We start from the raw sequence: 14046 nt of genomic DNA, 5'->3' as shown, positions 1-14046 counted from the left end.
TTCAGCATATAGCAGTAAATGTTTGTAAAATTGTCTGTTGGTATACAATAAATATATTTAATAAAATACTTTAATGTTTTTTAGTTTAATGATCATCTTCACATAGTAAAAACACCATTTATCAGAATGCTGCCTAAATTGGTACAGCTAACTCAGCTGCAAAAGAAATAAATAGTTATTATTTGCTACAAATTGAAAGGACAATAGATAGAGTTATTGGTAACTAAGCATTAGACCATATCTCTGTCCTAAGTAACAAAGTTAAGAAATAAAAAATGCAATACATCACTTAGAAAATAGTTTATTGTTTCATTTAGTACAGATAATCGATTTATATTGGTTTTATCTTAAAATGAAGCCCAATTAAGGAAAACACAAGACATTTCAGATCTTGCACCAAGTAATAGAAACACCTTAGACCTTCAGGATCACGAGACTGATTAACATCAACCAGGGACCCAGTTTTTGATGTAGTAAATGATATATGTTCTTCACCTATAACTATCTCCAACTCCTGTAAAAGAATTTCAAAACATTAATTTAATTTCTAACATATTACATTTTAAGTTGATTGCAACACCAGTTTTCTTAAGAATTGTAAACAATCTTTGAGTCTTTTTATATTAAAGCAGACATCAAAAGAGGGAAACGTTTTAATGCATTTGGCTTAGCTAGATAATTATTATTTTATACGTAATTGTTCCCTTAAAAATGACGATTACTGATTTCAAGAATATTGCAATAAGTTCATAAGCTTTCCTATGAATCAAATACTTCAGTCATTATTTTTTCGATTTAATTTATTAAAACAAAATATAAAATTTAGAAATATGTTGTATTTATATCGTCGCTTACTTGTCTGCCCACTCGATCAGGTTGTGGCCAAAGGCGGTCATCTTCATGCATTATTTCGGAATCCACAATAATTCTTTTTAGTTCTTCCATCACGCACGGATGCACATACGCTTCTTTTCGTATCATTGTATCATTCTTGTAATTGGAATTATTCGCATAACGGAGTTTACCATCGGGACGAAATTCAAATTCCAAGAATTCGTGTCCAAACTTACCCTTGTGCCCTACGTAATATCTAATATAAAAATCAGTCGACATGTTGAAAAAATAATATTAACATAGGAAGTAAGTAATATTTAACAAATTCACATAAAGATAACCAAACAAATGTATTCAACGTTCTTTTAACCGGGCAGACGCTTTCACTTGACGTTTAGTTAAACGCACAGATAAAAATGAAAATTTGTTTACATGATTTTAATATATATATATAATTTTTTTATTAAGTACTTTTGTGTATTACTAATGACAAACAAAAAAATTAAAAACGTCGATCGTACTTGTATAAAAATTAACAAAAAGCTTATTCTGCATTTACTATCGATTTATTTTTATTTTATTTAGTTTAGAGGTTCGCCGACTATTTTTCTTATAGACCGTTTTCGATATTTAGTTAATTCGGGTTGATCCCATGCCACTATATTTCTACCATATTCCCAAAATTTGACGAAAACATGAAGATTATATATATTGGCATAATGCGCTAAGCTCCTTGAAATATTATCTCATTGTTTAGATAAAGGTTGACCTGGACCACAGCTGAAAGTAAGTATTAAGACCGTAAATTAATACTAAATTATACGATCTTAGTAGTAAGTAATATTATATCAACGAAACATGTTTATTACGATTTTGTTGAATTTTTTGCGTTAAATAAATACATAATTATTAAATTTAATAAAGTTTAACAATCAGATTTTGTTCTTCGTTAACACTACAAAAGAGAAAGATGAATTGCTGAGTACAAACCGCACGATATAAAATCTTGTCTAATACCGAGCGATAGATTTTGACTGTATTATAAAATGTGGAAAAGTACTGAATTTACATCTAAAGAGGTTTCTTCTGGGGTATTCATTCACGCATTATACAATCAATTAGTTATATCTATCCATATTTATTATAAATGGGATGGACCCTTTATTTTTGATCACCTTCCTGCAACATGCCTAAAGTAGTAAAACTTTGTGATTTTAAATTTTGTTGAACATACTACTTGAAACTTTTTTAAGATTTGTAAACAGGTTTTATGACTTTAGTTATTTTTCCTTCTTCGTTACAATTTCTTTTTTCAAATTATTTATGTCAAGAGTTGCTCAATCGTCATCAATTGTTTAAGTCGCAGTTTAAACACAAGCAACGGTTTTGTGTTCTAGTAAAATAGTCTAATATATTCTTTCTTAATAAGTGTTTGTAATTATGTTTTATCGTACTAATAAGTAAAGGTGAAACATAAGTAAATAAGATTTTAAAAAAGGGCGCCCATTGTACGCGGTCCTTTTCTTTCTATATAAAAGTTGAAACATTAATGTCTTCAAAAAACTACTTTTCGGTTACTATATATTACATAAACTTTCGAAAAAAACACAATTTTTTATATTTGTGCAATATATTATCACAGCGCATGAAAAAACCCGTTTGAGAAGTATTCTACGATTCGTGTAATAGACAACTTTCCGTAGACTATAGAGTCGTACTGGTTTATTATTCTATCCGTCAAACAAATCTTTTCTTTTTGACCCAGGCAAGATGGGTGAGTGGTTCCAGCGATTTTCAATTTCTTATCCATAAAAATCTTTAAAGTGTATGCATATTCTTAGACATCAATATGTTTCATTAATTGTGCGCTAATCTAATTTATTATCCATGCAAATATTTTTGCTTTAATTGTAATAATTGTCATATTCAGTGAAGTGGTATGTGACTTAGTTCTTGTGCTAGATGGTAATTTTTATCATTGATATGCAGGTATCAGTCGTGATCACTGGCATAAACGCAGGGCCACAGGAGGCAAACGTGCACCCATCCGCAAGAAGAGGAAGTATGAGTTAGGTCGCCCGGCTGCCAACACCAAGGTATGACATATAACCTTAAACATACTAGTATGATGCATGATAAGGGTCATGGCATATAAGCCTGGTCTGCTAATATTTGGTTATAAATAATGTAATTTTTCTTATAACTTTCAGCTTGGCTCCCAACGTATTCACTTGGTTCGAGCTCGTGGTGGTAACATCAAGTACCGAGCCCTCAGACTTGACACTGGAAATTTCTCGTGGGGCTCGGAATGTGAGTAATATTATTCTATTTTTACGTATTGAGTTCTTTTCACTTGTCTAAATATACAAAATACAACAGTTCATTTTTTCAATGTACAAAGTATTTTATTTTTTATTGTAATTTTTGATATAAATTTATCACTTCACAGGTGCAACCCGCAAGACTCGCATTATTGACGTTGTTTATAATGCTTCCAACAATGAGTTGGTGCGTACTAAAACTCTGGTGAAGAATGCCATTGTTGTGGTTGATGCAACACCATTTAGGCAATGGTATGAGTCTCACTACCTGTTACCTCTCGGCAGAAAGAAGGGCGCTAAGCTGGTATGTTGAGAATATACTTATTTATAATTTTGTATTTTTATCACATCACATGACATGTGATTGCATGCATGCATGTTAACAAAAATAAATAGATAACAAAATTATAATAAATAATAATAGAAATATTAAATTACCTTTGTCACAAGTATTTTTGTGGCTCTATAGGCAACAATAAGCTGGAGAAATTAATAATATAAATTGTACACATTTCAACGCTACCAAGTTTATTGAAAGACAAGAATTTAAAGAAAAGATATATCAATATATTTTTTTAAATAATTTTGAATTATAGATAATGTTAATATGTATATTTTTATCACTGTAATAAGTAGCATTATGTATGATTTACTTAGTCTTATTTTCAAATACATATGTGGAGAAACAATTTTTTGATATTTTATCTGATATGGTTGGGCTATCTTGTTTGAGAATAAAAGTGCATCTTTTAGTTTATGTTAGTTATTGTGCTGATTTTGATTCTTATTCTTTTTTTGGTATGAATAATTGTTACTTAGTATTAGGAAATATGTCTATTATATGATGAGAAATTCAGCGTGTCATTTGATTTTTCATTATGATAAGACTGTATAGACACTGACCAGCTTTATAACAATATACACTGTACTTTTTTTTTTCAATTAATTTGTTTAACAATGTTATTAATTTCTGTTAATAGACTGAGGCAGAAGATGCCATTATAAACAAAAAGCGCAGTAAGAAAACAGCTAAGAAGTACTTGTCAAGACAGCGCCTTGCTAAAGTGGAGGCTGCAATTGAAGACCAGTTCCACACGGGACGTTTGTTAGGTGAGTGTAACATGTTACATATGGTACTTTGTTTTCATTGCATAAAATAGTTTTAAAAATGATGAAATTGAGAAGTTTTGAAATTGCTACTAAAACTGTAACCGTTTTGGAAGCAGTTTGGCAATTGCATGATCCACTTGTCATAGTTACTCTGATTTACACATTTTAAGGTTATTTTTTTTAAGAGTTACCTGAATGTTAATTCACATAATTGCTTATCTTTCAGCATGTGTAGCAAGTCGGCCTGGCCAATGTGGTCGAGCTGATGGCTATGTGTTGGAGGGCAAGGAGTTGGAGTTTTACTTAAGGAAGATTAAATCCAAGAGGGCTAAGTAAAAAGTGAAATGTAAAATATACAAAAAACCAATTTCATTTGTTTCTTTTAGTTCCCTAAATATTAATATTAAAGTCCACCTTTTGCAAGACATCTTAATTTATATAGAAGTCTACAACCAGCATTTAAACAATAGTGTATGCCAGAGATTATTAAAGCTAAAGAAATTCTAATGATTTAACTTGACTGTATGCAATTTTAATCTGATCAGTCAGTGTAATTTTTTTCAGGTGTAACAAGTTTGATTTGAACAAAACTGGTTAAATATTTGTGCTAATGTTGCAAACATATTTTTTTTGTAAAAAAGATTTCTACTTATATTTTGTAACAAAAGTATATTTGTAACCATTTTAGTACATCTTTTCCAATGAAAATTTCAGAAATGTAATGTTCCAAACTTAGTGTAATTGGTATTTGTAGTAATGTATCTGTTGGTAGTCTATGGGTTTTAATTTTAAAGCAGAAACTTAAAACTTACGTGAAAGGCAGGGATAGATAGAATGAGAATAGGTTATATTTTATAGGTCGTTACTTCTATCGAAGTGCTCTGAATACTTAGTAATTTTGCAATACAGACATCACGTGTTTCACCAAACCGAATGTCTTATTCTGGTCTCAGACGTGCTATTAGGAGTTTATAGTTTATATCAACTATAGTAAATGGTTGTATTTCGTTCTGACTTGGTGATTAATCTGAACATAAAGAATAGTAGCTCTTGACCTCAGTATGACAACTGCAAAAGTAAATTGATACGTTATATTTTGGAGTTAACCTTAAAGCAGGTGCTGGAATACTCTGTCTAATTTACATTCCTTTGTTAGAGTATGGGGTATTTGATTTGGCAGGAAACAAGAACGATATATCCGGCCAAATTCGGTTTTGTATAGCGCTTCTTTGTTTATCTGACCACTAAGATGACGCTCTATAAAACCAAACCCAACTGATGTCGAAAATGTTAAACTTTTCGCCTACGTACCTAATAGCGGTGAGCTGTGGTTATTTTGTAGCCCCGTCAGTGTTTATCCGGAATTACTTTCTACTCAATGATAGTAGATGATGTTCCTTAACCGTAACTGATGGTAATAATAAAAATTTAAATAAAAAATCACTTGTATTTATACTATTCGTGTATTTAACGGGTCTACTAATTTACCAGCCATCAGAGCGACGTGGATGTTGGCATCCATTACGAAGTATAGAAATGGATATGTTGCGGAGAAGTAGACTCGATGCCGGTTTGCCATTGGTTCTGAAAAACATCAATGGGTATTACTACATAGTAATGAATGTACTAAAAATGTTAAACGACAACATAGGGAAAGAACGCAGTATCACATAAAACAAATATCTAACGGGTCAAGTCCTTAGTCTTTTTCTATATTTAACTGCGGAATGAGGACCTTGAAGACCGATCTAGATCATATAAATGCCTTCAAGAAGTGCAAGAGGAAAAACTTCATTCTACGCTATCTCAAAATCAAAACACGTATAAAGTACTGGACTCATTCGGTTATATAGTCAGACCTGGCCTAGAATAACTGATAGTGGCTAAAAGTGAGGGTAAACGAAGGGTGCCATCAAATCCACTCGAAGGCTTCCTCGAGAAGCTTAGTTCGGAGCATCGCTTTACAGGACGCTGCATAATGTGACCTGGTGCAAAGGCCTTCAAGTGGGAACCTTGATTAGTACTATCACTCAATGTGCATTTGGCATTTCGAGACTTGGTCTGTTACTATTACCTAACTTTATTGCCACATCAAAATTTGTTAGCGCTAGAATAAAAATTGCCGTAGAAATCCTGGCAATGCTTGTATCTAGAATGATCGGGATGTATCTCCATCTAGATATAGTTAACCGTCCTCGTAGATGGTTTCTTTTTGATTGGCTTCGAATTTCTTTATAAAATGTCTTGTTGCGTCTTTTGTATGGATAGTCGAGAGTGCCTAAGAACGGCGCGACGTTTGAATATCTCCGGAGGGACTGTTTTGTTAGTGCAGGAGGCACCTACAATTCGAGCGTAAAATTATGATTATTTAAAAAAAGGTATTAAGTAACCTAAACAGAGTTACCATATTTTTGTTGTATCCGTTTACGTAATTGAGGAGACGCTATCTACCTAATTATTTTCATCTCATGATTAGGCATTCAGGTCGCCCTAATGTGAATACAGCGGGCGATTTCCCTAATTGTGGTCCGTGCGCGGTAAAATGTGGTGCGCATCAATGGATTCAAATGCGCGTGTCGCCGCGTTGCGCCACCGCAATAGAGACAATGAGAGCCGCGTTCAGCTTCTCGCCACTTTGTACCGCAGGATTTGCACTCTTTAAATAACAATTATCTTATTCTTGCACTGGAAAATGAGTAAGCCCTGCGTAACTTACAGTTGTCGCGCGTCATAGCCTTAATGTCATAACTCAAGCATTTTACCCGGTTATTTGACGAAACTGTACACGCATGCACAAGAGCAGCCATGCCTGTCAATAATTTTGTATTATGGTTCTGAATCAATTTAGTTAATTTTTGAAGTGCATTAGTGAGCCTCAAGGATTTGTTCAGCGATGCGTGACAGTAAACTATAGCGGACCCAGTCTTGCTAGCGGCCCCGGACCGCCGACGGTCGCAGACGGTTTCCACCCGCGAGCCAATTAAATGGATCACGCCGGAACTTTACATTTATTTCTGCAGGATTTAAGATGTAATTGAGCCTTTGTTAAATTTTCCATTCACTAGATGCAAATGACTAAGGACAAAAGGTGCTGTTGGTTAATATTTAGTTTTCAGTAATTTTGTTTTAAAATCATTTGTATCTGGGTTATTTCATGTTAGCTGTGAAAGATGACGAAGAGTATTAACTCTTCTTCATCTTTAGTTATTTAATAGTAAGCAAAAAATATACACAAATATCTCATAGAAAACTATTAGGTACGCCGTTTCCATTTCGCGAACTTAATGAAAGCCTCCTCCATCCAAATGCGATAGGTACTTCAAGAAATTATTTTATTTGTTAACTATAACTTAGTTAACCTCTACTCGAGGTAAGGAATATTACTACTAAAATTCAACTCTCCAAGTTTTTTATGGTTTCAGAGATATCGTGATAAGTCAGTCCATAGGAGGAAATTTCTTGGAAAGATTAGGCGAGAATTTTTCAAAATTTGTTTCATCGGTAATAAGCTTCGCCCATAGCAACATTATTTTCTTAATTAGTAAAATATATTAAATATAAGATTCTGATATTATTTCAATAGAACTAACTTATCTAAGCGTTGTCATAGAAAGAACGAAATCTCTGAATCTCTAGTTCCAAACCGATAGAATGAATCTGAATCTTATGCGTTACAATTTGCGTTTTAGTTTATAATGAAAAAAATGTACTTACTGTTTTTCTTTGTTTCATCGGGCGAATATTTCCTAATTGTGACGGAGACGGCCTGCTCGATGTTACGTACGTAAACTCCGCTCTGGTTAGTCATCGGTGTGAAGTCGTTCTGGCGCGGCTGGAATACATTTCGAATGCCAAGCTGAAAACAATAGACACTTTAAAAGTATATGATTCATAAGTATATAAATCGATTTAATTATTTTTGTTATCTTTCATATATGTCAATGTGTAGGTAAAGACGGCCTATATTGGTTAATACATGATAGCACCTTTTATACAACGAATGTTATATCTTTTACCTCTAAAAGGAACATAAGGACTCCAAATGTAACGATAGCGGGCGAAACGATTATCGTAGTAACTGAGTGTAAAATACTTGGGCCAACAATTGATAGTCGTCTTTGATTTAAGTCACACGTGTTGCAGGTGTGTCAGAAGTCCACTGCCATCTAGGGCCAATTGATGAAGGCGACAAGCCGACATGGGTTCTGTCCCCTGAGATAGTACGGATTTTTTATTTAGCGATGGCCGAGCCTATTATATTATTATAAACCTAACGTTTGAGCTTCAGCAATAGCGAAATCTAATTAGAAAAAATACATGGTAACAATTATATAGAGATGTTTTATTATATTTGTGCTTTATTTACCTACCATTAGTTACAATCGACTAAGCAAATGCGATTGTCGTTTGACCCGTATCATACGATTTAGCGTAAGGAAGACACATATAACAATTTTGATCGATTGATCTCAGTATAGCGCATTCATTATAAAAAATCTATAATTATAAACTTTAATAAGGCGTACATGTAATAAATTTATTTTTAAGACAGAATTCAAAATTAATAAAATGTGTAAATCTCACGCCTTATTACAATAAAAATTTTGCAAACTGTGTTAATTAGTAAATGCCGGTATGTTATTGTTATGAAAATCTTGATGTTCGGTTATTAGATAACTGGGTTAGTGTTAAACAATGATGAAAACAGATAAGAAGTTAAAGTTTGTTTTTTTGAGTGATTGATAACTGTCATCCGTGATTTCCAATAGGACTAGTTGGAAGCGATACAGAAATATTATGTAAGAAATCTTTACCTTATAGAGGAGGAAAGATATTTTGGGCATTAAACCGCGTTATAAATGTTCCTTGTTTTAGGGAGTATATATAAATATAAATGCATACAAATACTTTAGAGCAATATATTTCCTAGCTATACAGCTAAAGTAAAAAAATGAAAAAGTGATAATACTATCACTTTTTCATTTTTTTCTTAAATGCCAGTTTTACTTAAATTAGTTCAAAGAAGTTTTGTTTCTTCAAATTTAAGTCACCTACAATAAAAGGTATCGTGAAGTAATAGATAACTGTTATTATTAATATTATATTATATTGCCAAGAAGATATTAACTAAGATGGATTTCATGAAATTCCACCCGCAAGAGGGTTGAAGGAGCGTAAGCTGTCAGTGCTGGCGGGGGACATTTAGTTGTTTATAATGTCTTATTGATTAGTCTTACCCGTTGTAAGTCTGTAGTGAGTATGACGTGTCCCTTGACGTTAAAACTAGGGACTACAGCGTGGACCTGGCGTGGCCGTAGTGCGGCGTACACGTCGGTGAGGTCCGACACCCGCGCCATGCGCGCCAGCAGCCGCGCGATCTCCCCCGGCCGCTTTCGGTTCGGCAACACCACCAGAAGATAGTATTGGTCGCTGTCCAACGGCAGCCGGAGAGCCGAAGCGTCTAAATGAGGCAAATACGCATGGTCCAACACCGTGTCGTAGTTCATGTAAACGGCCTGTTAAAAAAATATTTTTAAATTATTACTAAGTAAATGAACGTCATATATTATATTGGGCTCATATTATTCATGTGGGCCTCATTGTCAGGCTCACTGTCACTCTGAGACCCACGGAGACTATGCTTGGATTTTCTCTACGAGATCGAATTAAGTAATTAGAAGATTCGTAGACGTACGAAAGTGACAGACATCCCAGCGAATTGACAAGTTGAAGGGCAAGTAGGCAGACAACACAGCGCACATAACAGGTTGCCGTTGGCACTTTAAGGTTCTGGAGCGGAGAGCACGGTCCGGCAAGCGCACCGAAGGACGTTCTTCCAAAAGTTGGACAAACGAACTTGTAAAGGTCACCGGAAGACGATAATGCAGCTAAACAGACGCTGATGATGGATAAAGTTTCTTAATATTTTGAGCTGTGCGAGGTACACTCATAAGGTGGACAGACGATATAGTTAAGGTCTCCGTAAGACCTTTGATTGCACCCGGTCCTGTTGGAAATCAGAGATTTTCAATAGGACCCGCTTTGTCCAGCCGTGCATGTTATACGGCAGAAATAATGATGAATGGTGACAGTGTGAATTCTTAACTATATATCTTTTATATTAACCTGAATATTTTTCAGTCCGTTAGCGAGAAATACTTCGTCATCTCCATAACCCGCATCTGTTATCTCAGGGCCGATGTCGAAGGACCTATATAGCGAGTACTCGTCGACGTACGAAGGATTTGTAAATAGATAATCGACTATTGATTTCTTTCTGCGTTGAAGCGTTTCCAATCTAGAATCAATAATAGGTGTTGTGGATTGATCCGATCCGCTTTCTGCATTGTCTGTTGTGCCGGTGGAAGGTGTTATACTTTCCATTGTGAATGTCGATGTCTCTGTAGTAAACATCGTGGATGCTGCTGTATCACTGGCACTAGTGCTCTCTGTCGTGCTTGTCATATCTTCGGGGATTAATGTATTTCCCGTTGTTGCGGTACTAACATCAGAAGTTTCTGTAGATGTTGTTACAGTACTTGAAGGTATTTCCGTTAACTGTTCTACATCGCGGGCTGTGGTTGATGCTGGCGTTGTTGATGTGATTTCTGTTGTAGAAGGGATTGTAGTTGGTGATGACGTTGTTGATATGATTTCTGTTGTCGAAGCCATTGTTGTTGGTGCTGACATTGTTGACGTGATTTCTGTTGTTGAAGAGATTGTGGTCGATGCTAACGTTGTAGTTGACATTTCTGTTGTTGAAGCGATTGTCGTTAATGCTGATGTTGTTGAAATGACTTCTGTTGTCGAATCCATCGTGGTTGGTGCTGACATTGTCGATGTGATTTCGGTAGTTGAAGCGACTGTAGTTGGTGCCGACGTTGTTGATATGTCTTCTGTTGTCAAAGCGCTTGTGGATGGTGCAGGCGTTGTTGATATGTCGTCTGTTGTAGAAGCAATTGTGGTTGGTGTTAACGTTGTTGATATAATTTCTGTTGTCGAAGTGACTGTGGTTGGTACTGACGGTGTAGATGCGATGTCTGTTGTTGTAGCGACTGTTGTTGGTACTGACGTTGTTGTTGTAATTTCTGTAGTTGAAGCGATTATGTTTGAAGATAACGTTGTAGATGTAACTTCTGTCGAAGTTACCGCGTTAGTTTCTGATGTTTGTGAATTTTCTGTTGTTAATATTGTTGTTGTTTCTTGTGTTGTGCTTGGGTAAGAACTCGTTGTGGTCTCACCTGCGGAGGTATTTTCTGTGCTTACTGTCGTTGCAACAGTTGTGGTATCATCAGATGTCGTGGGGCTACTCGTTCCTGGCGATGTAGTGGTCATAGCGTCAGTTTCCACATCGAATCCATAAAATCGCAACACCTTTAGGTAACTTTCATTGAAGGTAACGTTTTCGTTGTTTAATACTAGCCCAGCGAGAAATCCTTCCTCGGGGACAAAATATGTCTGTAATATAATTAATTAATTGAAAAAAAAAAATACATATTTTCAAACCTATTGGGTGCTTTGTACAGTTTTAATGTGACATGTCTTCAATAGCCGATGGTTACATCTTGAGCAACAGGCTAAGTAAGACTCGAAGTCAAATTGTCAAATAAAAAAGTTAAATTTTTCGTAAAATGATTTTAGTTAAAAATATGATAAGTTATTGCTTATAATAAATTAAAATATATTTTTATAGTGCCCCTGCCATGCATAGATAAAATAACGATAAAAAATAAAATATTTATTTCAACGTTTAGACTTAAACTACATAGGGGTTGTGTGCGATATTAGGTATGAGTTTTAAATGATATAAATTTTATGTATTTTATGCAGACGCTGTTACTAATAATCTCATTTTAAAATCGCATCGCAAGCACAAGGTCACCCTTAAAATTAATAACCTGACCATCAAAATTCCTTATTGTTTTGTACTTTTAAATGTTTTTTATTATTTTATACACAACAGCATAACGTTCTGTACACACGGTGATTGCAAAAGCTTTAAAGGGGTTTTTATATAGTTATTATCGGACAATAAAAGTTTGGTACATTCTATCAAAAATTAATGGTTTCAGATTTAATAAATAAGGTAATAGGAATAAATTAAAAAAAGCGTTTTTAAAATTCGAATATCTAAACGTTAAAATTAATTTTTTCTATCCTCCCTTGTAGACTTTCTACTGTCAGAAGTTATTGGCTTGTCGCATTACAATAGAAAAAATAATAAAAAAATGGTACATTTTACCATTTTTCACAGTTATTCAATTGTGGTTTGTTCATAAATATTTATAATGCATTTGCATGAATAAAAAAATAAGTTAACACTATTTACGACAGCATAATAAATTAAAATCAATACGATAATTTTAATTTAGAAATTATGTCAGTAATTAATAAATAAACAATAAGCGTTTAAAGCTTTAATCGTGTCTGGAATAACTCACTTTGAGCGTGCGATGTATGTCCCTAAAGCCTATCCGCATGATATTTCTATTCCGCGGCAAGTGCATGGCACGCTGGATTTGATACGAAGAGTGACCTTCTACTCCCTCGTACAAGGCCACCATTATTCCTGTAAGTCCGTACGGGGAGAAGGCAATGTTGTTTTCATTCAAAAAGTTGTGTTCAGCTAGCACTTTTAAACCGAAGCTGTTTGTAACGTCCACCATATGCTTCAGCGGCGACCGTCCCGTGTCCCAGTGGTTAATTTCAACGGGGACCCCATACTTGACGGCTCGCGCGACCGCAACAGTGACGCAAAGGCAAAATAATCGTGTGTAAATGATAGAGGCCCGCGCGCGTCCGCCGCGCCGCATCGTGCTCGCGTTTGTGAGCGCTCCGTCGGCACTCGTCTCGGTTTACGCTGATCTCCGTATATAATTACTAAGAACTCGCACTTTTCGGTGAATGCCCTCCCCGTATCTTTTTAGCGAAAAAATCACATATTGCGATGCGTTATTCCTATCCAATGCGGTATCACACTCCTCTACGGTATTATTAATGGCGAGGCAGACCTGCTTCTTATATATGCCTGTGTTTATACTCGTACTTATTTTTTTATCAATATTGATTGCTAAACATGATTGTGCATAACTGCTTTGTATAGCTTTGAACGTAAAATATTAGTCTTATAAAAAAATCTGTTACGAACAAAAAGTATCGTCGAATCTATACTATTTAATTTAAATTTATTTATTTCGTATTACAGAAATATCTAATTTTAATTAATGTACGTGTTTCAAAATTTTATTAATTCGCTATGAAAACGGTTAACTCTTGCTTGATATCGTAATATATAAAAATAAACTCAAAAAAATAAATATTCATTAATTACACAAATATTTCTACATGCAGAAAGCAAGTCGCCGTGCACTATAGCGAATCGGTGATTTTTATCGTCCCACTAATCTACCCGCATGCTTTACATAAATTAAGTGGTCATTATTGTTTTGGATTTTATTAAAAATGATTCATTTTAAATTATGATTCATTCAAGAAGTAACGTAGTATATACGGCATTAAAAGATGTACAATTGTGTCCATCTTTACAAGTATAATTATAATAACTGATTTTTTAACAAACGCGCGTTGCTGCCTAGTTTTGTGGCATAATGTTATGAGTTAAAACTCGGAGTTTTTGATGATCTTCTAAAATATAGCCACGCCACGTTCTTGTCCTAAGATCTATGCTTATGATTAACGATAAATATTTTCAATTGGCGAAATTTTTCTAGAGTATTTGCATACAAAGGTGTAATACATGAAATAATATCCACATAATTTA

General features: G+C 34.5%; 3 protein-coding genes across 3 annotated transcripts; 1 reads left to right on the top strand and 2 right to left on the bottom strand.

Annotated features, from left to right (window-relative positions):
- Positions 1–274: 274 nt before the first annotated feature.
- mago (mago, exon junction complex subunit) lies at positions 275–1226 on the bottom strand. The gene is made up of 2 exons (XM_068772747.1): positions 856–1226; positions 275–514 (listed from the first exon to the last, which is right to left on the bottom strand). Exons 1-2 carry the CDS (start codon positions 1111–1113, stop codon positions 332–334), a joined length of 441 nt encoding a protein of 146 aa, XP_068628848.1. The 5' UTR covers positions 1114–1226; the 3' UTR covers positions 275–331.
- A 1281-nt stretch (positions 1227–2507) lies between these two features.
- Positions 2508–4633, top strand: RpS8 (ribosomal protein S8). Its single transcript, XM_068772146.1, has 6 exons — positions 2508–2608; positions 2824–2930; positions 3045–3144; positions 3284–3459; positions 4136–4265; positions 4492–4633. The coding sequence occupies exons 1-6, from the start codon at positions 2605–2607 to the stop codon at positions 4599–4601; spliced, it is 627 nt and encodes a 208-aa protein (XP_068628247.1). The 5' UTR covers positions 2508–2604; the 3' UTR covers positions 4602–4633.
- Positions 4634–5715: 1082 nt separating this feature from the next.
- Positions 5716–13078, bottom strand: LOC137929627 (uncharacterized). Its single transcript, XM_068772667.1, has 5 exons — positions 12707–13078; positions 10392–11723; positions 9503–9781; positions 7980–8121; positions 5716–5849 (listed from the first exon to the last, which is right to left on the bottom strand). The coding sequence occupies exons 1-5, from the start codon at positions 13076–13078 to the stop codon at positions 5716–5718; spliced, it is 2259 nt and encodes a 752-aa protein (XP_068628768.1).
- Between the last annotated feature and the right edge of the window lie 968 nt (positions 13079–14046).

The sequence above is a fragment of the Battus philenor genome, unplaced genomic scaffold, assembly GCF_028537555.1.
Source record: "Battus philenor isolate CCGP_79_NKW_IND1 unplaced genomic scaffold, ilBatPhil1.0.hap1 SCAF_5, whole genome shotgun sequence".
NCBI lineage: Eukaryota > Metazoa > Arthropoda > Insecta > Lepidoptera > Papilionidae > Battus > Battus philenor.
The sequence above is the reverse complement of the archived record's forward strand: the minus strand, read 5'-3'. Positions and strand labels throughout refer to the sequence as shown.

Bases quoted from the DNA above. Each gene is read 5' to 3' on its own strand.
- RpS8 (XM_068772146.1), top strand. The intron at 3,145-3,283 runs GTGAGTAATATT...ATCACTTCACAG, and splicing joins TTTCTCGTGGGGCTCGGAAT to GTGCAACCCGCAAGACTCGC. The intron at 3,460-4,135 runs GTATGTTGAGAA...TTCTGTTAATAG, and splicing joins GAAAGAAGGGCGCTAAGCTG to ACTGAGGCAGAAGATGCCAT.
- LOC137929627 (XM_068772667.1), bottom strand. From the start codon at position 13,078: ATGCGGCGCGGCGGACGCGCGCGGGCCTCTATCATTTACACACGATTA. The intron at 11,724-12,706 runs GTGAGTTATTCC...ATTATATTACAG, and splicing joins ACATACATCGCACGCTCAAA to ACATATTTTGTCCCCGAGGA. The intron at 5,850-7,979 runs GTAAGTACATTT...GATGTTTTTCAG, and splicing joins CGATGAAACAAAGAAAAACA to AACCAATGGCAAACCGGCAT.
- mago (XM_068772747.1), bottom strand. From the start codon at position 1,113: ATGTCGACTGATTTTTATATTAGATATTACGTAGGGCACAAGGGTAAG. The intron at 515-855 runs GTAAGCGACGAT...ATTCTTTTACAG, and splicing joins CTGATCGAGTGGGCAGACAA to GAGTTGGAGATAGTTATAGG.